General features: G+C 41.7%; 4 protein-coding genes across 7 annotated transcripts in view; 3 read left to right on the forward strand and 1 right to left on the reverse strand.

Annotated features, from left to right (window-relative positions):
* LOC147796208 (uncharacterized) overlaps positions 1–4,540 on the forward strand; it is a 52,259-nt gene extending 47,719 nt beyond the window's left edge. For both annotated transcript variants that reach the window (XM_087148774.1, XM_087148775.1), the window contains exons 38-42: positions 634–729; positions 896–1,145; positions 1,823–1,914; positions 2,417–2,575; positions 3,435–4,540. In XM_087148774.1, coding sequence (XP_087004900.1) covers positions 634–729; positions 896–1,145; positions 1,823–1,914; positions 2,417–2,575; positions 3,435–3,487 — 650 coding nt within the window. In that variant the 3' untranslated portion in view covers positions 3,488–4,540. The remainder of the gene's footprint in view (positions 1–633; positions 730–895; positions 1,146–1,822; positions 1,915–2,416; positions 2,576–3,434) is intronic.
* Positions 4,541–4,959: 419 nt separating this feature from the next.
* LOC110978812 (cytochrome P450 2J4-like) lies at positions 4,960–10,135 on the forward strand. 2 transcript variants are annotated; one of them, XM_022234098.2, is made up of 5 exons: positions 4,960–5,329; positions 6,695–6,861; positions 7,787–8,737; positions 9,197–9,421; positions 9,574–10,135. In XM_022234098.2, the coding sequence occupies exons 1-4, from the start codon at positions 5,127–5,129 to the stop codon at positions 9,376–9,378; spliced, it is 1,503 nt and encodes a 500-aa protein (XP_022089790.1). In that variant the 5' UTR covers positions 4,960–5,126; the 3' UTR covers positions 9,379–9,421; positions 9,574–10,135. The 2 variants fall into 2 exon arrangements, with proteins under 2 accessions (XP_022089790.1, XP_022089789.1); XM_022234097.2 differs by having other exon boundaries at positions 9,197–10,135.
* Positions 10,136–10,313: 178 nt separating this feature from the next.
* Positions 10,314–14,896, forward strand: nme6 (NME/NM23 nucleoside diphosphate kinase 6). Of its 2 annotated transcripts, none has more exons than XM_087148788.1 (5): positions 10,314–10,514; positions 11,120–11,222; positions 11,755–11,878; positions 12,395–12,575; positions 13,385–13,457. In XM_087148788.1, the coding sequence occupies exons 1-4, from the start codon at positions 10,428–10,430 to the stop codon at positions 12,525–12,527; spliced, it is 447 nt and encodes a 148-aa protein (XP_087004914.1). In that variant the 5' UTR covers positions 10,314–10,427; the 3' UTR covers positions 12,528–12,575; positions 13,385–13,457. The 2 variants fall into 2 exon arrangements, with proteins under 2 accessions (XP_087004914.1, XP_022089751.2); XM_022234059.2 differs by having other exon boundaries at positions 10,318–10,514; positions 12,499–12,575; positions 13,385–14,896.
* A 134-nt stretch (positions 14,897–15,030) lies between these two features.
* Positions 15,031–17,885, reverse strand: LOC110978800 (neuropeptide FF receptor 2-like). Its single transcript, XM_022234082.2, has one exon. The coding sequence runs from the start codon at positions 17,883–17,885 to the stop codon at positions 16,791–16,793; it is 1,095 nt and encodes a 364-aa protein (XP_022089774.1). The 3' UTR covers positions 15,031–16,790.
* Between the last annotated feature and the right edge of the window lie 1,966 nt (positions 17,886–19,851).

The raw sequence follows: 19,851 nt of genomic DNA on the forward strand, positions 1-19,851 counted from the left end.
TCTCTAAAGTTAGGAGGCCTGACGTTTTGACCCAAAATGGAGTCTTTCTGAAAGACTTTGCTCATGTCGAGCTCAGTTAGGATCAACACATCAGATCTGCTAACACAAATTATCAAGCCCTCTTACTTTTTAGATTTGTTTTATTTTTTTCTCGAAATCAGTATCCGCTCCAGTGGACTTCATTCCATTTAAACCAAATGAAAGTTTTCTTGAAATTCTTATTTAATCTCCAGAGTCTTGAATAGATACTTTCTGTCACTTGCTGTCTTTTCTTGCAACAGAAATATCCTTTCAAGCCCTTTATTTTGATATGTCGCTCAGTTTAGTACCCAGAACTCATAGGTGTAGATGTGAGTGAATAATTTGTTGTCATGCTTGATCTGCTTTAAAAGCCCGGAAACCTCAAAGATAGCTGTGAGGATTCGTGACTCACGTTTTCAGGTTTTGGCACAGATGTATGTGTTAAGCAGGGAAGGCCACCCCAGATATTTATCGGGACGGTGATTTTCATTGTGCAAGTATGCGGCTTGGGTGGCGTGACAAATGCACTTGATTTGGATGGGGAAAGGGTGTTCCTGTGATTTTATGAGTGCTTTTGATTTTGATCTCCTTGCACTGTGCCCTGTTCTCCAGATCTAGGTTTGGATGATACTCGCATCAACCTTCTTGGAGGTGACGAAGATGGTGGTCGCAGTGTGCCGACCACGCCCCTGCAAACTCATGCCCCAGGTGTGACAGATAATCTCTTGGAATAGCATACCTACATGTACCGACGGTTCCGATTTAATGGGAATTAGTGTTCACGTTTTGGAGTTTTTTTTGGATATTGAAGTTCGGCATTATGGCATTCCGTAATTCTGAATCCCAGTTTGGGTTTCTTGCTTGCGTTCTTCAGCGACGGTCCTGACGTCCAGCCCCTCCAGCCAGGCCCAGGACTCGTCCCCGGCCAGTCAGGACACGTCCCGCTCCGTGCCGGCCACCTCCAGCGAACCCGGTCCGCCGCAGCTGCAGCAGCAACAGCAGCAGGGGGCCGGGGACCAGGACGAGCCAGACACCCTGCCCAGCGAGGTGCCGCAGTCGTCGCCTGCCCCACCCGACACCAGCAGCGAGGAGCAGGTCACACTGCCAACTGCTGAACCCCAGAGGTGAGTTGGGGCAGTCGTTAACCCTCGGAAAGGCTGGTGTTAAAGATGTCATGGTCGGGGAATTCTACCCCTCAGATCTCGGCTGACCCACAGTCAACCTCATTGATACTTGGCATATAGACATCTTTATGCAAGTTGTTTTTTGAAGTCTCAGTGCAAAGGGTTTTACAGCCATGTACATGTAGTTCATGCCTTCATCCATGTCCGCCTGTTTAAGGAACAGTTAACTACTTTCAAGACAGTTTAATACCTCTCTGTATCCTCATATCTACTCTTTGTGACACTTGGCAGGTAGGTTAAAGATGCCGGTACAAATCTTATCAAGTCTAATCATAAGTCTAATCAAGGGTTTTACTGTAACTGTCACTAACAGTTTAAGTTGTCATTCTCGTCAGCCTGTGCACAGAACTCATGCAATAGGAAATGTTAAGATTTGTTTTCCTAATTGTCGTGGACTAATGGAAATTGTGCAAGAGTATACGTTTTCCGGCCATAGCAAGCTTCTGTGCTTAGCAGCTCTAAGTTGGTTTTTGTGCACATTCTGGGGAAAATCAGTCACATATTTATATCCTCCATGAACAATAAGGTCACTTGATGTATCCTTTGGCTCTGTAGTTCCTGTAGCATTCTTTTGCACGATGCATTCTGTGACTTTCCTTGTCTAAATTTGCCCATAGGTCCCAAGGCGAAGAATCGACGAGTGCTGTGCCGAGCGCCGAAGGGGCCGAATCCAGAGACAGACCGGAGCAAAGCGGTAGCACCGAATCAGGTAAGGCAGGCCATACATTTCCTATAGGGGCTAAGGTAATAGGTATGTGTTTATAGCTCAGATGTCAGTGAATTGTCCAATAGAGGGCCAATTGACATGAACATCTATCTATTGAACACTTTGGAAGAAGCCTTTGTTGTATGAGAAGATATTGCAATACTTTAACAGTGGTGCATTGGTTCTTGCGGTGCGTTAGATGTAAACAAGGCAGTCACATATTAATCTTAGACCATCCATGTGACCAGTTTTCTGGTTTACTGGCTTTTTAAAAGATTGTCGTTTGTTGAGTTACAAAAGTGAACTTAAAAATCAAGTTGAATAAAATGAGCTGAATGTTAAAACAAAAGTAAAGATAACTTTAAACTCTAAAGAAAACTTTTTTTATGGTAATATCCTTAAATTTGTAAATGCGTACAGATTTTTCAGACTTAATTTTGAAAGTGGACAAGCTCCGTCACTTGGTAAACTGATGCATGCTTTGTTTTGATGATCCATGTCAAAGGTCAAGGGGAACGCCCGAAGCCCAAGCGCATCGTGTGGCAAGACTCGCCGGGCTCGGGCCAGTCACAACAGCGCCCCCAGCAGTCCCGGGGAGGCACAGCCATCCGAAGCCGTGGCCGGTTCATACAGCGGTCGTTTCCGCGGGGTGCAAATGCAGGAAGTGAGTTGCCACCCGAATCTTGATTCCTTTTTTCTTTGATAATTCCTATTTCCCAAAGGTGATCAATAAGCCATTTACGAGTTAAGTTTGAATAAAATCTGGCACACTGAGTTATCTGGTTGCACATAAACATAACAGTTTGAATTCCCTAGACTAAAGACACTGTTGCTATACCTCGTGATTCGGGGCAAACTTTTGCATAGCGACCACCATCTCTGGAATGGACTGGCTCCTTTGTGCCCTTCTTTTCCATTGAGAACAGTGCATTGGTGCAAGGCATCTCTTGCGTTACTGAGGAAAAGCTTGCCCCGAATCACAAGGTATAGCAACAATGTCTTTAGTTTGGATAATTCACATTGTTGGGTTCACATGAATTTAAAGAACTCAGTGTACCAGATTTTATTCTAATTTAACTCACAAAAGGCTTATTAAACCTCACCCATTTCACATATGAAGAGCTGTCAAGAAGAGTGCAAATTAAAGAGGAGGTGACTGGAGGTTTACCTCGAAGTTTTCCAAGATGGCAGCAGAGTTTCGTAATAATGCCTTCTCTTTAACATCTTTTTATTTTGTACAGTTTTTCGTTGAAATGTATCAAAGATGACAATCCTCCGTAAATGTGAGGATTCAAGAAAAAAAACAGTTTCTTTTCCATTTTTCTACATTACAGCCTGTGTCCAGTTCCATCTCATTTTGCCAGCATGTCTTATACAACGATTTATATAGCTCACTTATATGGAAAACCGATCTAGGTGTAATTCCATTATGGTTACACTTACCAATTATTAATGTACATATGGTGTGAAAATTGTGCTATGGAGACTGTGAAATAAAATCTGCATTTGGTTTCTTTTTTCAGCTCGTGGTCGCGGAGGCCGGTTTACGAGAGGGCGAGGCCAGCCGCCCTTCTGAGTATCTCATAGGGTGACCCAACACGAGAAAAAATCCCGTCAGAAAAAAACAAAACTGTCAGAAACTGAACGTCATGATGAAGTCTCCAACTTCTGACACTTCCAAGTTCTCCAGTGTTCCTTGGTTACATGCGCTGTGGTTTAGAAAAACAAATTGAGTTACTAGGGTCGTTTTCCAATACTCAACTTTTGCTCTGTCTCAGGCTTCAACTGTTTTTTAACTAGCTGACTTTAAAGCTTTGAGCTCAGTAATTAGTCTAATAGTGCCAAAAAGTATCAAATAAGATGCAAGAGAGCCAGAAATTACAGTAATCCAATGTAATTCAAATGTTTCAGGCCCACAATCGGGGATCGGTTTTGGGAACGAAGCCTTAGATGGAGACGAAGTTGAGTATTGGAAAACAGCCAAAGAAATCGGATTGCCTGTTGCATGGATTGGTTAGAACGTAATTTCTTGAAATCCCCCTTGCTACCCCCCTTGGAAATTAAGGCAGAGAATGTGAAAGTGGCGTCAATGTGCACTCGCCCCTGTTGTCATGTTTGAGTCTTATTTTTAAACACAATGCTATACTAATAAATTGTTAAATTACACACTGGTACAGAAACGCACACTGTCCTTCCCTGAATATTGTGAGCCCTCTGCGTTTTGTGTGAGTACTTGTAACTTCAAGTGCTTGTTTAATTTTGGGACCAGTGAAATACTGTCCGTAGCTCAAATGTTTCCGTGCTTCCAAAGCTTAAGTGTAAATTTACCGTTCTCAAAATAAATCCCAGTTATTTTCAAGGTATTATTTTTGTTATTCTCTATTGTACAACTTGCTGAGGATAAAGTAATCTTGTGCACTGTACACATGCTTTACCATTTTTCTTGTTATAAAAAATTGAGTGTTTTAAAGTTGTCTGTAGCAATGCAGTAAGTTTTATCCAGTCCAAAACTAAAAAAAAAAAGCTGAAAGAAACTGAAAGTAATAAAATCATGTTGAAGCATTTTTAATTTTGTTGGTAGTGATTTCTTGAGTTTAGTTAAATAAAAATATTGGATAAATAAACGGTACTGTAGATGTCTGTTGTCCACTTTTATTTTCGATTTGTGTTTAGACCTCGCTTTGCGAGCTGGAATCGGAACAAATGACCACTGAAATTTAGAAAATAGAATGTGTTTTTGTAGAAGTTTTGTGTCACAGCTGAAGTTTCAAAGTGACCTTATTAATTAAAGTGATTATAAAAAGGTATACAAAGAAAGTCTTTTCTGGGTAATTTTAGTGCTTTTTTTAGATTTGGAAGGCGAAATTCCTTTTGAGTGGCGGAAGGGGGTTGCATATCCGAGTTCTGTTGCCTTTCTCAAAGCGTTAGCTACTTTTTTCCCGATTCCGTCCAAAGTTTATCAGCTTATGCCTTGTTAGTCTTCGTTCACGACGGCGTCAAAGTTCCCAAGCCGCTAACATCTCCCCGAGTATTCTCGCAGTAGTAGAGGGCGCTATTTATGGTGCTTGTGCACTTTTTCTGGCAACACCGACAAGATTAGTGAGCCACTCTGGCCTGTTGTAACTTTTGTTTGGGGCCTGACGAGTCATCTTTCTAGAATAATTTGCACACCACAGGTTGCATAAAACTAATGTACGCCACTTTAAAGGTTGGATATGAACTCATGGTGGGTCCCTTCTTTGAGTGTTACTGCGACCGACACAACAGCTGTTCTCATCGGAGTTGCGGTCTTTATTATCGTGCGTTGGCTCTGCAGGCGACCGGCCAATCTCCCCCCTGGACCGCTGGCCTTGCCGCTGGTCGGCAGCCTGCCGTCCCTACTCTTCTACAGCGGCGCTCCGCACGAGATATTCCACAGGTGAGCGTCAAAAGGACAGGACATAATGGTGTTTGAGTTCAAACTATGTTGAGTCAGTAAATCATTGTTTTTGCGCACGTGACACGGAAAACACACAGGTGGATGGATGGACATTGTGGACGGACTAGGCCTGGGCTGTTCTGAAAAGCTCAACTTTGAGCATCACTGTTACCATGGAGGAATAAGAACACGTGTTCTTATTCCTCCGTGCTGTCATTGAGTGGAACTCCTTTTGACGTGTTTGAGTGAGACATTTTGCACAAACTTCGGCTACACTGGGCCTACAAGTACATGTAAATGTTATTTCTTGCTGTAAATATTATCCTCAGACTTCCCAAAATTATTAGAAATTTAAGTTTGTGTGATACTTCCTGATGGAGGCTTTGCCAACTATATGATTCAGATTAACCCTCCTGTGCAGAGATCTGAAGATGCATTGTTGACAAAGTCGGCCAATCAGTCAAAACCATTTAAATGAAATGGCCCCATTCCGTCTGTGTACTGTGGCAAATCAAGTGGAAGGGATTTTTGACTGATTGTTGCAGCAATTAATTCACCACCGTATGTGTACTCGTGATTGAATATGAGGCAGAAAGATAAAGCCAAGGCATTGTCACAATGAACACAAGAGAAACAGCTCTACAGTATGTACTTGTAAGCCTGTTACTATTTGATAAGGCCTTACACTGTAAATGATATGGAGGGCATGCAGGTGATGTAAATAAGACTTCATTTCTAAAACTTTTGTCCAGACTGTTGAAATATGATTTGTGAATAGGTCCTGCTGTAAATATGCTTAACGGATTTAGATTTTAATTTGTAGCCAGCTTGTTGCTTCATTGATTTAGAATTTATAGCCTTTTGCAAGTTAGATTTGAATAAAATCTGGTACACTGTGTTCTTTAAATTCATGTGAACATAACAAGTGGAATTCTCCATACTAAAGCCACTGTTGCTGTCCCTCGTGATTCGGGGCAAGCCTTTCCTTAGTTACATAAAAGACACCTTGCAACAATATACTATTCTCAATGGATAAGAACGACACAAAGGAACCAGTCCATTCCAGAGATGGTGGTCGATAAGCAAAAGCTTGCCCCGAATCACGACTATAGCAACAGTGTCTTTAGACTGGGGAATTCAAATTGTTAAGTCTCTGTGCAATCAGATAACACAGTGTACCAGATTTTATTCAGAGTTAAATCGCAAGTGGCTTATTGTTACATGTAAGTTTGCTCTCTGCTTACTTGAAATACACACTGAATTTTGTTGCTCTAGAATATAGAATGATTCATTGAAAAAAAAAAGGTAATCGTATTCCAACATCAAAAAAGTCTTCTCTGGTTTTCTCAATGCATTCTTGACTAGATTGTCCCAGAGGTACGGACCAGTCGTCAACATTGATCTGATCTTTGGCAGACGCGTGGTTGTACTGCACGGCTATGATGTGATTAAAGATGCATTTCGCCATTACCCACAGCTCAATGGTCGCCCGTCATTATCGGTGTTTGAGAAAGTGTTGAAAGGTGGTGTCGGTGAGTATATTTTTAATATATATCCCCAAGCTCAAGATGGCAAGATAAGTGTACAATACAAGAAATATGTGCAGAATGACTCTTGAGATGAACAGTCCATCGCTTCTTAAGTACTGCATTCGAGAGCATATTCAGTTGTACATGTATCTGGTGCCTTGTCTCTATTTCTGTACGATACACGTAATCTCTTCACGAGAGTGCCACTAGATGACTTAGTGCTTCCAGTTGTAAAACTGTTGAACTTTACAAAGCAAGTCTTGGGCTTCAAACTTAAACCACTTACTTCCCTCTCAGGTTCAAGATGCCTGCAGACAAATTCTCTGTTGCATATGATAAAGACATTCACAGTTTGGTTGGCAAAATAAAGGGCCTGGTCTCTGGTAGAACAGTTTGGAGAATTTGGTTTATGAAGGGTTGACCTGGTTTTGTTTTGCATATTTTTCCCCAGTCAAAGTCCTACTTTTGTTAAATGCCAACTTCAGAAGTTACTACGTGCTACTTTAGAGAGGCCTCTCTCATTCCGTTTTTGTCGTTATTTTCAGTATGGGAATATCTAGTTAACAGAGACAATGGCCTAATGAGACAATGGGTGCTGATAATCTGTCAAACAGTGCCGCTGTGTGATCCTGTGATGTTTTGTAGGGTCAGGGAGACCTGTTGGATCTTGTTTGAGCAGGCTCCTTCATTTGGCAGCTGCTCTGAAGTGGCTGCATTTAATTGGATCTAGAACCAGTGTAGAGGTGAGAATGCGTTCCTCACAGATAGTACTTGGTGGAAATTCCTCAAGAATTCTCCACTAGGGAGATTGACAAGGAGGCCTCATGGTCTCGCACTAAAGGGTCTCAGAAGTGACGGTATAAAATCCATCGGCTGGTGTGCCTAGTTTTTTTTCCAGCTGATCTATTAACTTCTTGAATCTTCACAGGTGTTGTGGGAGCCTCAGGGGATCTTTGGAGAGCGCAGCGCAGGATAACGCTGCACTTCATGCGTGACTTTGGACTGAACAAGCCGCATTTTGAAGACAGGATTTCAACCGAAGCACGACACCTGCTGGAGGCAATACGAGCCCACAGAGGGTGCCCTTTCAATCCGTCTCACATTCTGTCCAGTGCCTTAGCCAACGTCATTTGCTTGGTCGTGTTTGGGTCCCGGTATGAGTACACCGATCCACGGTTTGTAGAGCTCCTGCGAGCCATCTATCGGAATCTTGAACTCATGGGCGGTGCCACTGGGGCGATACTGTTTATGCCTTACTCTCACCTTTTGGCCAAGTTTGTACCAGTGGTTAGAGAGTGCCTGGACAACACACAGTACGTCTGCGATTTCAGCCGGGCTGCGCTGGAGGACCATCGGGAGGACTTTGATCCCGGCAACCTCAGGGATTTCATGGATGTCATTATCAGGGAGATGACTTGCACCAAGTCCGGAGTGACAGTGAACGACCTGCACGGCACCACAGCGGATCTTTTCGCTGCGGGCACCGAGACTTCAGCCGTGACGTTACAGTGGGCTTTGCTCTACATGGTAGCCTGTCCGCAGGTCCAGGCCCGAGTTCAGCAGGAGCTTGACCGAGTCGTGGGCCGCAGTCGCTTCCCCAGGCTGTCGGACCGGAACAGGCTGCCCTACGCAGTTGCCACCCTCCAAGAGGTCCAACGGATTGGTAACATCATTCCACTGGGCGTCCCACACGAGGCTTCCGGTGATGTGACCTTCAGGCAGCACCACATCCCAAAGGGGACCCTCGTCTTACCCAATTTATGGGCCCTGGGAACTGATCCAACACTGTGGCCCGAGCCTCATGTGTTTAATCCAGATCGCTTTTTGGATGAACATCATGAGGTGCTTAAGCCAGATGAGTTGTTGCCTTTCTGTATAGGTGAGAAAGTTCACCTCTTTCTTTTTTTATTGCTGCCTTAGTCCTACATGTAGACTTTCAGAGAGATCCATACATGTTACATGTACCTCTAAATTGATGTTGGGTGTGTGTTTACTGGATCCACATGATATGTGGAATACATTGCGATCGTGGTTGATTGTGCTTTCGTCTTTTCATCACAGCACTATCAGTCAGTCACGTTTTTTTTTTTTACTTCTCTCCTCTGTAAGATTCAATGTTTTGAAGACAGTGCAAGACTCGGTGTTTGGAAAACAGTGAGAAAGAAATTTCGCACAGGATCGACCAATAGTGCACCACAATCAATTGATTATTGCTGATCCACCTGTCATGCCCATCATTGACACCGAGTGCCACAAGAAAGCTCCAAGCTTTTATCCACCCCAAATATTCCCCGGCCTGAAGTCATTCTAAATACAGTCTCAATTTTTGCTATTGTAGGGCGCCGTTCCTGTGTAGGCGAGCAGCTTGCCAAGATGGAGCTTTTCCTTTTCTTCACCCACCTCCTTCATCGCTTCACTTTCGAGAAGCCCGAGGGCTCACCAGCCCTGTCCTTCCGAGGGGTTGGGGGTATAAGCTTGTCTCCTCAGCCTTTTGAAATCTGTGCCATTCCACGAAGATAGTTCATCTTTGTGTTTAGCAGGACCACCTGTACCAATTTTGGTGGTTAGTTTTATGGCAGATGGGATGCTGAGGTGTTTTTTCAGGGGGGTAATGTTGAAAGTGAACAAAACTTTTTTTTGTTCAATTCAGAAGTTTAAGTTTAATTTCCACTTATCATTATTTGATTTTCCTTTTTGTTATTTTTCATATTTCAGAGAGGATCTAGTCTTCATAGCTTCAGCCCCTTCTCCCTTCCCATCCCATCCCAAGAAATTTAAGAATAATGCAAGTGAAAAATTCATGTAATACATTTTCACCAGTTCCTGAAATAACACTTGAACACAACTCTCAGGAATGTTGAAATATTAAGTCTTTCACATAAGGTTAAATAAGTCGTCCCTTTGGCTTACCATTTATGAAAAGTGTGTATATACTCTGGGTATTATAAGTTACCCTTAGAAATTTAAAGTATCTGCTTTATTGTTATCAACACTGGTGACTCTGAACCAACGTGTGAAAATGTTATGATTTGATTGAGTATTTATCTATGTCTTGCTCGCTTGTATCATATCACTTTGTCTTTGAAGGTTATGCAGGAGAAGAATGAATGCATTTAAGGACCAAATACGTTTCAGTGAAATAGCTTTTAAAATTGAACTTTCTTTTTGTAATATACCTCGTGTTGGATGTATCAACTCGCTGGGAATAAAAGGAGAAAGTATTTTTCAGCGGTATCAGTTTTGAAATAAAATATACAGTACTATCGTTCCTGCGTAACTCGCGTGTGTGTGGTGTTCATTTAATTTTATCCTGCTCTTTTTGGCTGCATTCAGACGAATGTGCTTGTTCACGGTTCAACAGCCTCAGGCGGTATTTTCCCTTTTGAATTAAGTTGCTTTGAATTAAGTTTCTGGACGAATTGTAAAAGAGCGCCCTCTATATCTTAGCTTTATTGATGACAGGTAGAGGGCGCACGTAATGCAAAACAAAATGGCGGCCTCCATGAAGATTTCGTGAAGGTTTTGGTATAAGTGTTTCTCCCTCTTTCCTTAGAAATAATTCTGGAATTATGAGTAAAAGTAGTACATTAAGAGCACTAGAGATAACACTTGCAATAATTAAACCGAACGTTGTGGCTCACCCTCACCGACTTCAGGTAAGAAAATAGTGGCCTAACGTTACTCGTTAGGGCCGAGAGCGAGCGTAACCGCCATACATGACCAGACCCACATCGTGTCGGATCCACGTGCATGTACATGATACGAAAGTGCCACAACTTTAGCTGGTTTTACATGTCTTTTTTAAAACGGGACAGTGCCAGGCGTAACGGAGCTGGGTTTTCCAATGGGTGTGGGGGGTATTACACATGCGAATATGCCTAGGCCATAACTACATGTAGTACTTTCCAATGACAAATCTAAATAGATTTTGGCCATAATGGTATAAATCAACTGTTAAATTTTGAAACTTATTTGGTTGGGTTCATATCTGCTGGTAGCACTGGATTGTTAACACTGGTTAAGATCATAACATTTATGACAGTCACATATCTTTGGGTTCCAGTAAGATCATGAAGATAAAGTGGTACTTTTAAGACAAAGGAGATGTAAGCCTGTTGCAAGAAGGCCTCTACCTTTTGGTGAAAGTTTCATTCCTTAGCAGGAGACGAGTTTTCATCAGAGTAGACTTGAAAGTCATAAGTACAATGTAATTTCTGAGCATCTGTAACTTTTATTTTGTCTTTTTTTCCGGATTTTGAAGGAAGTGAAACAGTTGATACTGAACAACAACTTTTACTTTGTGCGTTCACTAGAAAAGAGGTTGCCAAGCAGCATTGTGGAGAGGTTTTACGCAGAGCACAAAGGCAAGTGGATTACATGCATTTACGTTCCCTTTACATAGAGTGACTACCAGTCAATGTACTTTACCCAGTTAGCAGGCTTGTGTCGCAGTCAAGGTGGGGGAATACATGTATGTAACAGAACGTTTAGGTTGACAAAACTCTATTTTCATGAGCCTCAACCTTGGAAGGTACTAATAAGGACATTTTCCGTTACAGTCCAGCTTCCCGTGTGATGTTTGTTTTGCATTATTGCTTTGGAACTTGAACTTGGTGTATACATGGATATTATGTCATGTGACCAGATTGATTGTTACATGTACCTTTGTCTTCTAAAAAGATCTTTATTTAAATGAGTGATTGCCTCGAGCCATGATCCCAGATGAAGTTGATTAGTGTTGTCTAGGGAATTTTAAATGAAGAAAACATTTTGTAAGTGTGATTTCATTTGCATGCCATGCAGTTGTACCAGTACTAGCACATGTATTTTATGAAGTAAACAAACACATATTTGATGGAAGTCCATCTCTATTGTTGTTTTTTTACTTACATGCAGGCCGGTTTTTCTACAACCGTCTCGTTGGCTTCATGTCCAGTGGGCCAGTCAGTGTCCACATTTTGGCTGGAGAGGATGCAGTAATCAGGTGGAGACAGCTCATGGGACCGACCAAAACGTTCAGGTCAGATATGAAATGGACTATAATGCATTCCTTGATCAGGAAATTCTCTTCTAGAGGATATAAATGTATCGCCATGGACTGCATTGGAACCACACTTGTGTGCACATTGTATTAATTTCTTCATTTTAGGCAGTAAGGTTTGGACAGTTCAAATAATTGAGTGTTGGAATATTTGGCAGCCCAGTCGATGGATTATTTGCTCCTATCAGATTCCATCAAAAGTGTTTAAAAAATGTATTTTTGAGTGATGGTCTGACTTGATGATTTTCAAGATAGGCATCAGTCCCTTCGAGCAGGTGGCTTGTAATCCATGTGAGGTATGGTCCCGATGGGTGAATTTTCCCTTAGTCCCAACAGCATGATACACCACATAAAGTTTAAAATAAAACAAGTTGGATTAGAAGTAAATTTTCGGCCTTATTACTCATAAAAGTTTACCGTAACACCTTGAAACATATATTAGAACACATTGCTGTTACCAACTAAGTGAATTTTTCCGTTTGTATTTACCACAAGGTACTGTAGAAAAAAATGTCCAGCCCAGCCCGGCTCCCCTAGTACAACCACGACTGTACCACTGAATCATCCCTTGGATTTACTTTCTGTCGCCTCCAATGCAGGGCAATACATGAAGCACCGGATTCTATGAGGGCACGCTTTGGGCTAACGGACACAAGAAATGCCACTCATGGCTCAGGTATTGCAGGCCAGTTTTGCTTGCGACAATGTGAAATGTAGCAATCATTTTGGACTCCCCAAAAAATTGAAGACAGCTAGCAGATGATAGCTTAAAGAGACAAAGGGTTCTTTCAGGGACGTTTCCTGAATAAAAAAAAATTGTGGAAGTTTCTGCACCCCACAGGTATTAAACAAACAAACCCTATTTTTAAAATCTTCCTCAGTTTAACTGTGCTGAAAAGTACCTTCTTGTAACCATTTTAGAATTTTCAGTGCTTTCTTGACACACTAGGGTGCTTCTGGTGTTGTGACATTTCGTTGAAGAACCTGTTCAATTTCAGGGGATTTCTGCTCAAGTTTTGGTCCCAAAATGTTTTCATCTAAAATTTACGTGCCCACTGTCATGAAATTAAACAACAAATCACCAAAGAAAGAAACTTTAAGACTAACAAAGTATCCAAAATTCTGGCAAATTTCTGTGCATTTCTAGGCCTTTCATTTTAAAAATTGTTTTGCATGGCCCTTTGAGTAGCAAGGTGAAACATGTAACTGTCTTATTATTTTGAAACTGCTATAAACTGTAATCAAACTTCCCTCAAATAAGCTACTTCAAATATCTTATATTCTCGTTCAGCATGCCTTCTTCAGTTTTGTGTCTCTGGCGAAGAGAAAAATTACTTACTGTTTAAAAATGAAAAAACAGAATTTTGGCCATCATGAAAATAAAAAAATGAAGAACAAAATAAGAGATACACCTCTTATTTTCCAAAGCCCGCACGTTAAATATTGGTTTGTGTTTTATACTTGACCTTATTTCTACCGTTTCAGACTCTGCAGAGACAGCCAGGAAGGAGACATCCTTCTTTTTCCCCGACTTCGATGTGGAAGATTGGTACCAGAACCAGGAACCTTGGTTCCGGAAAGGGCAGGTCACGTTCTGTGAACGGAGAACCCTGCATTATGTCGACAGAATAAGTCACGACTACAGATGACATTGCATCAATACCAATAAGGTAACAATTTGACACATTTTTTTTCACGCGATCACAGGTGAACACCACATCATTTATTAATTTGTAATCCAATAGATAAGTGAGCACAGTGTCCTTTTTAATAACGCACCAAGTTTGAAAATCAATATATGTGTTTTCATAAAGACAAAGCAAGAGTTGTTTTTTCCCAGACATTGTGACAAACCTATCTACAAATACTAGAGTTGAATTTTTATGAGGCCCAGCTCCTTCAAGCTCGAGCACTGTTCCAAAATGATCATTTATAGGGTGACCCTCCCCCCCCGGATATTTTGCCCCAGTCATGCCCCAGTCAATTCTTTGGAATCACACTTGAACAATACAACAGAGAACCTAATTATAAAGTTGCTGGGTAACGGAATACCCAATAGTGTCCACTTGTTACAAATATTAAAAGTGTAGTGTCATAACATTAAGAGACTCACCTGTCATGTTTTTGTAATCAATAAATAATTCGATCACAGAGGTTAAATGTAAGATCATATTCACGAGTTAAATATGCAGTTGAAAAGAAAATGCATAAGACGATTCGATCAGTGACTTGCTGTGGCTAGACATTACATAGGCTAGACATTACATCGTGTCAATACCAAACTGTAAACCCTTCAGTGAGAGAACACTGGTTTAATTGTGCACATATTTTAGCGTTTACCTGGAATATTAACCACAGCATCTTCCAGCGTGCCGTGGGCCATTTGGAGAATTCTTGTCCATTAAAGAGTCAGCTTGTTGATATTAATAATAATGTGTTGGGCATTTCAGATATTGTAAGAGATGCAATAGTGTCCATGGTGAATTCAATATGTTGTAGGAGATTGTGCTATCTTTCTAAGTACTGGCAATTGGGATAATTATCGTTCTTGAAGTAATGAACATGTTGAGCCGAAAAATCCTACAAGAATAGGACTACATAATATTCAACACAAATTAGTACATAAAATACATAAATGTCATCCAATTTGGATGTACAACACGACGTTTTTACCAAGGTACACCCTTTCTGTAGAACGGCAGTGTGGTATCACTCAGTCAGAAACTGTCACTTTTCAACGTTTGGTAATAAAAAGAAAGTTACAACTTGATCGCAAACACAACTCAACACTTGAGTATTTAACATTGAAAAAAATGATAATTTAATTAGACACGACGTTTTTAGATTGACTGTGACAATGTTTCTTTTGAAATGCACTTCCAATAATGAATAGCCGCGTTGTAATACAGTAATATCATAAGCAGTGTTTTATAATTTACCAGAAATGGTATACCTGTAAACCATTAAACCGGTAAACTATACCGAAAATATAGAGTGCTTTCTTGTGTTGCAGTGGAATTTGTAGTTTTCTTGGGTGGGGGTCTTAATTACCAGTTTCACGGAATTTTTATCGGCAATTTTCACCACAGCATGCGCCGTGGCTGTATGTATGTGGATATACACATTAGGATAAGAAGCTCAAACAGAAACTACATTGAATGATACTCTGTCAGAAACTGTGCTGAGATTTCTGCCGTCTTAATGCATCACGACGAAGCTTTGAAAGGTTTTTAAGTAATGAAAAAGAGTGGATTACTGTGAGGTTTGACCCATTATGCTATGGTGCTTTCAAATCTAGTGTGATTGATATTTTAAAGTGACCGTGGTTGAAGCACAGGAAAATATGATATTATTAGTGGGAATGTATAATACGTACATGTATAATCCTGAAGGTCTGTTTATACTGTAGGCGAATGTGAAAGCAAAGTGAATTTTTTTGCCCTTTAGAAAGATTTATTGCGAAATCTCACTCAAGTTGAAATGTGTTCAACTTTTGCGAATTCACAGCGCGAAGAAATTTTGATCCGAAGTCACAAATTCGCGTTTGTGTTCGCGTCTGCGCCAAGTATGAACCGACCTAAAGTGTCGGCAATATTTGCAGTAGCTACGTACAATGGTGCAGTAACATTTTTGTCATAAAGTGTTTCGTTTACTCACGGTAAAAAAAGATAAAGAAAGAAATTGTTACATCGTTTCATGAGCATAATGAACAGGTGCACAGAGCGTAAGCCGTTTGTCAGTTTTAGCGTGCGCGCGAGAAAAGTTCCTACGTGGTTTATTCAACAACAAATTCATTGTGCATTTGAATGTCCACGAAATAAGCGAGTGATCTGTTCCCGAATTAAGCGTGAGATGGCACTGTGGAGGAATAATATAAAGATATAAAGACACTAAATTTCCACCAAGAAATGGAAAACACTGTACAGGCAACACTGCCGAATAGCCATGATTGCTAAAATCAGCTACCCGCTGATAAACTAAGCAATTTCATGAAGCAGTGGCGAACGCTAACTTGCAACACTTGAGAATGCCTTAAGTGTTGTAATCAGCTGCAACTTAACTAAGCAATTTTTCATGAAGTGATGGAGAACATGCAGTACGTTAGAATAGACCAATATCAGAAGTGTAATAAGCTACAATCAAAGGTGAACATCAAACCGGTTTGCTTGCAATGTCTCTTTCATAATTGGGATGCGCGGCTTAAACTTTAATACGTAGGGTGCGAAAGGGATATGTACGTCAAATTACGACTCAAAAGTCTTTACTTTTTTTCATTAGTACCATGGTGTTAATGTGGGCCGAAAAGCAGTTTCATCATAGACCAGGAGCCTTTTTTCTGTTGTAATGAATACCTTGCACTATTTTCATTCGTGTCGATTGGTTAATGTTCAGCCTTTCAAATTTGCAAGTGAAAATCCCTGGCTGCCGGTGCCATTCAAAGCCATTAGTGATGTGCATTTACGAATACATGGTATAGTACTTGGACAAGGATTTCTGTTGAATTAAAAGACGGATACCCATATACACTTGTACCTCACCAAGTACCTTGAATTTAGTGAAAAAGTAAACGAGATAAAAATCCCAGAAAAAAGCAAACCTGAAAATGCACTATTTAACCGGACTGTTCTGGTGGACTTGAATGCAAAAATCTGGTTTAGCATATCATGAAGCCTCAAGCCCTGTTTCCCCTCAAAATACTTTCTACACTTTGCGCATTCTTTTGTGAGGTACTGATTCCTAACATCATAGGTCGGTTGCTTGGGTAACCGGCTTCGATGTGCACCCCTAAAAGTTAGAGTGCTCTTACCACCTAACGTGTGCTTGCCTTGTAGTTGTGTACAGGTTCTGTGAAACTGGACAGTCCTGTTAAATGTTTCTGTTGAACTCGACGCTAGGGCGTACGACTGCGACGACACGGAAGGAACGCCTCACAATACGCCTGTCTGTAACGGGAGTTGGTGGCATTGTAGATGATGGGGTTGATCATCGAGTTAATAAAGCAGAGGGCGCTTGCCATCAGCGTTAAGGACGCACTGTGTGTTAGTCTGTCCAATGCAGGTGGAAGTTGCATGTATTCTGTCATCAGTTCCAAGGCCAAGCGGATGTGAGTGGGTAAGGTTAACATAAAGAAAACCAGCGTATTGGCGAGCAGCATGTTAGTAACTCGGCGACGGGTCCGCTCGGCGTTGTTACTCGGTCCGCGTTGGTTATCTCGCTGTGCTGGTCGATTGTTCAGAGCTTTGATGATTTTGATGTACATGAAGCAGTTTGCTAGCATGGTGAACACAAAAACAGGGATGCCCAGGAGGCTTTCCACAAGTTTATCCACCTTCTCTGTAAAAATACCGGTACAGAGTCGGAAGACAGATGGCAGATCGGAATATTGCCGCAAATCGGGCCAGACGACACATACCAAGTGTTCAAAGACACTACTCAACACTGTCTGTAAAAAAAGCAGCGAGCCCAGGCTCCAGGCAGCAATTGTGGTCTTGACCGTGCGGGCTTTAGTGAATGTACGGTGCTTCAGCGGGTAGCACACGGCGTAAAATCGGTCCACAGTGACAGCCAGAACTAAGAAAAACGACGCTCCGTAGCATATCTCGGGGAACAGAAGAAGGAGTGCGCAGTTCTGCGCCACTGGCACATTTCCGCGTACACCTCCGGAATTGGAATACAAGTAGAACGTCGAAGCGCACAGTGAAATCGAGTATATCATATCGGCCACAGCTAGATTGGCCAGATAGATGTTAGTGACGGTTCGCATGGACTTGATCTTGGCAACAACGTAGAGATAGCTGCCATTGGTGATGGCGGCCAATGCTGCTACGATTGGTAAGACCACGGAGATGTACACGATTTCGAGCCGTGAGTACAATAGAATGTCGACGCTGACAACATCGATGAGCACAGTGTTCTCAGGCGTGCACGTGCCGTTCCACAGCGACTCGTTATCTATGGTCTGGTACCAAGACAAGGACGAATCCATGTTACTCGTTCCTTAGGCCCAACAAACACGGCACAAGATGTACCGACAAGGTGATTTTGACACAACAGATTTTTTGTTGCAGGTTTAAACCTTGTCGAAGTTCTCCGGCCCCTACTCGCCTTTACAGGGCTACTGCAGCAAAACCAAGCCATTTATAATAGCGAGGTGGTGGTGCGTCGTCGTCTGTCGCGTAATTGTCACGTGAGAATATGCAGCCAATAAAGATTCGGTATGAAACATAGAGCTCGTTTTTAATATCAGAATGTGTTGGGGCACATGCGCCGACGTCGAAACTGCCATCAGTACACATTCACGCGCCTTGACGTTTTTTTCTGTGAAATTTATTCTGTTATAACATGCGTGAGCTTTTGGCAGTGTATCTGATTCAGTGTATATGTGTTGCTGTCGCGTGACGATTTTTCACCAGTGATAGGAAGTCAAAATTCGATCCTTTTCTCTCTTTTGGGCGAATAGAGCATTTTACTTTTCAGTGTTTTGGAAAGAAGTACGGGGGAACTGCACTTCAAGTGTTTTTCAGTGGTTCTTTGCCATGTTTGATTAAGGAATTGTTACCGAGTACCAACTCCAGGGGGGGCCCTTTTGTGCGCTTTAGTATCAAGAGTTGTCTGTGCCTCGATAAAAAAATATTGAACATTTCACTTTTTCAGGGAGGGGCAAACATCATTTTGCGTTATCTTTACGAGTTGCAATGTCTGTAAGGATTTTAATACATGTAGCGTGCTTTTTCATTTTCACCATGCCCTCCCGCTTTAATTAACTTTTGTGAATTGCATGCGGTTGATGTAACAATTTAATCAACCTTTCCATGTGAAGTTGACTTGGGACTCGTCAGCTATCCTTGTTCTTTCTTTTCACTTTCTTATTTCTGTAGTTTTTTGTGTTTCCCCGCTTGTTTTTATTGGCAGGGGGTGTTGCGGCTGACTGTCGAAACCCAACCGGGGCATCTAAATGCAAAGCGCCAGGCGTGTTTTACAATAAAAACATCGGTTTTGGGAGAGACACTGTGTGAGTTTTAAAACGGACGATGGTGTGCCAAGTCCAAATTTTGGGAATGGGGTATAATTAGGATGAGGTGCTGTCGCTATATTTTATGCGGTTTGCGTGAGGTAGAGATGGTAGTGGGCCTATTCGTGCTTGCTGCGCTCCCGTCCGCAGTGTCTTGTGAGCCATCCAATGAGTTTTGCCATTTCTTTATTTTTGAAGTCATGCTAGGCACGTTGTTGTCTTTGCCCCGGGAGTCATGTTGAATTTTTAAGGAGCTGAAAGTGCCAACGTGGCTCTAACACTCAAAAATTTATTTGTCCTTTTGACAAAAATGTGTAGAGCATTAGTTCATATGACTTTTCGAAATTGGTCAAAGAATACTGATGTCAAACTAGATTCTGACTTGAAATTTCATTCATGACTATAATCTCTATAGTCAAGCGACTTTCCTAACTTGTAATTGGACTTCTGACAAACCGAGTAAGTAAATATTGTCGTGTGAAAGTATAGGATTGTCTTATACAATCTTTAAAAGGGACAGTCGTTTTCAGAACAAAAGATATCAATTTTGCCATGTGACCCCCCCCCCACTCAAAACCTGGATACTCCTATTAGTCTCTGTTACCCACTCCACAGAACACAAATTGTTAGACATTTGAATGAGCAGTTTTGTATGAGCCCCGAGATGGACCGAGCAGAGGCTCCTATGGTATAGAACTCCACTTCGTTATTTCACAAACGACTATAGCACGCCTCATACGGACGAATCGCTACCAGCAAAATGAACAGTCTTGACCAATGCGGCTCTTTTCAACCGATGAGGGGGTGCTCCTGCTCAAGGCGAATTGAGCAGAGAAGTTATCGGGGTTCTCATTTGAAAAGTGGTCTTCTGCTCAAGTTCCCTAGCAAAAGGAACAGAGATCGAGCAGTCTGTGGTTTCTTGTGAGATGACGTCAGTCTG

Source organism: Acanthaster planci, linkage group LG18 (assembly GCF_054643075.1).
Source record: "Acanthaster planci isolate LZ-2023a linkage group LG18, COTS_SCS, whole genome shotgun sequence".
Lineage (NCBI taxonomy): Eukaryota > Metazoa > Echinodermata > Asteroidea > Valvatida > Acanthasteridae > Acanthaster > Acanthaster planci.

What these genes read in the sequence shown, in the direction of transcription:
- LOC110978812 (XM_022234097.2), top strand. Translation starts at nt 5,127, where the DNA reads ATGAACTCATGGTGGGTCCCTTCTTTGAGTGTTACTGCGACCGACACA. An exon ending in AGTGTTGAAAGGTGGTGTCG is followed by an intron (nt 6,862 to 7,786) that starts GTGAGTATATTT and finishes GAATCTTCACAG; the next exon opens with GTGTTGTGGGAGCCTCAGGG. An exon ending in GTTGTTGCCTTTCTGTATAG is followed by an intron (nt 8,738 to 9,196) that starts GTGAGAAAGTTC and finishes TTGCTATTGTAG; the next exon opens with GGCGCCGTTCCTGTGTAGGC.
- nme6 (XM_022234059.2), top strand. Translation starts at nt 10,428, where the DNA reads ATGAGTAAAAGTAGTACATTAAGAGCACTAGAGATAACACTTGCAATA. An exon ending in CTCACCCTCACCGACTTCAG is followed by an intron (nt 10,515 to 11,119) that starts GTAAGAAAATAG and finishes CGGATTTTGAAG; the next exon opens with GAAGTGAAACAGTTGATACT. An exon ending in GGACCGACCAAAACGTTCAG is followed by an intron (nt 11,879 to 12,498) that starts GTCAGATATGAA and finishes CCTCCAATGCAG; the next exon opens with GGCAATACATGAAGCACCGG.
- LOC110978800 (XM_022234082.2), bottom strand. Translation starts at nt 17,885, where the DNA reads ATGGATTCGTCCTTGTCTTGGTACCAGACCATAGATAACGAGTCGCTG.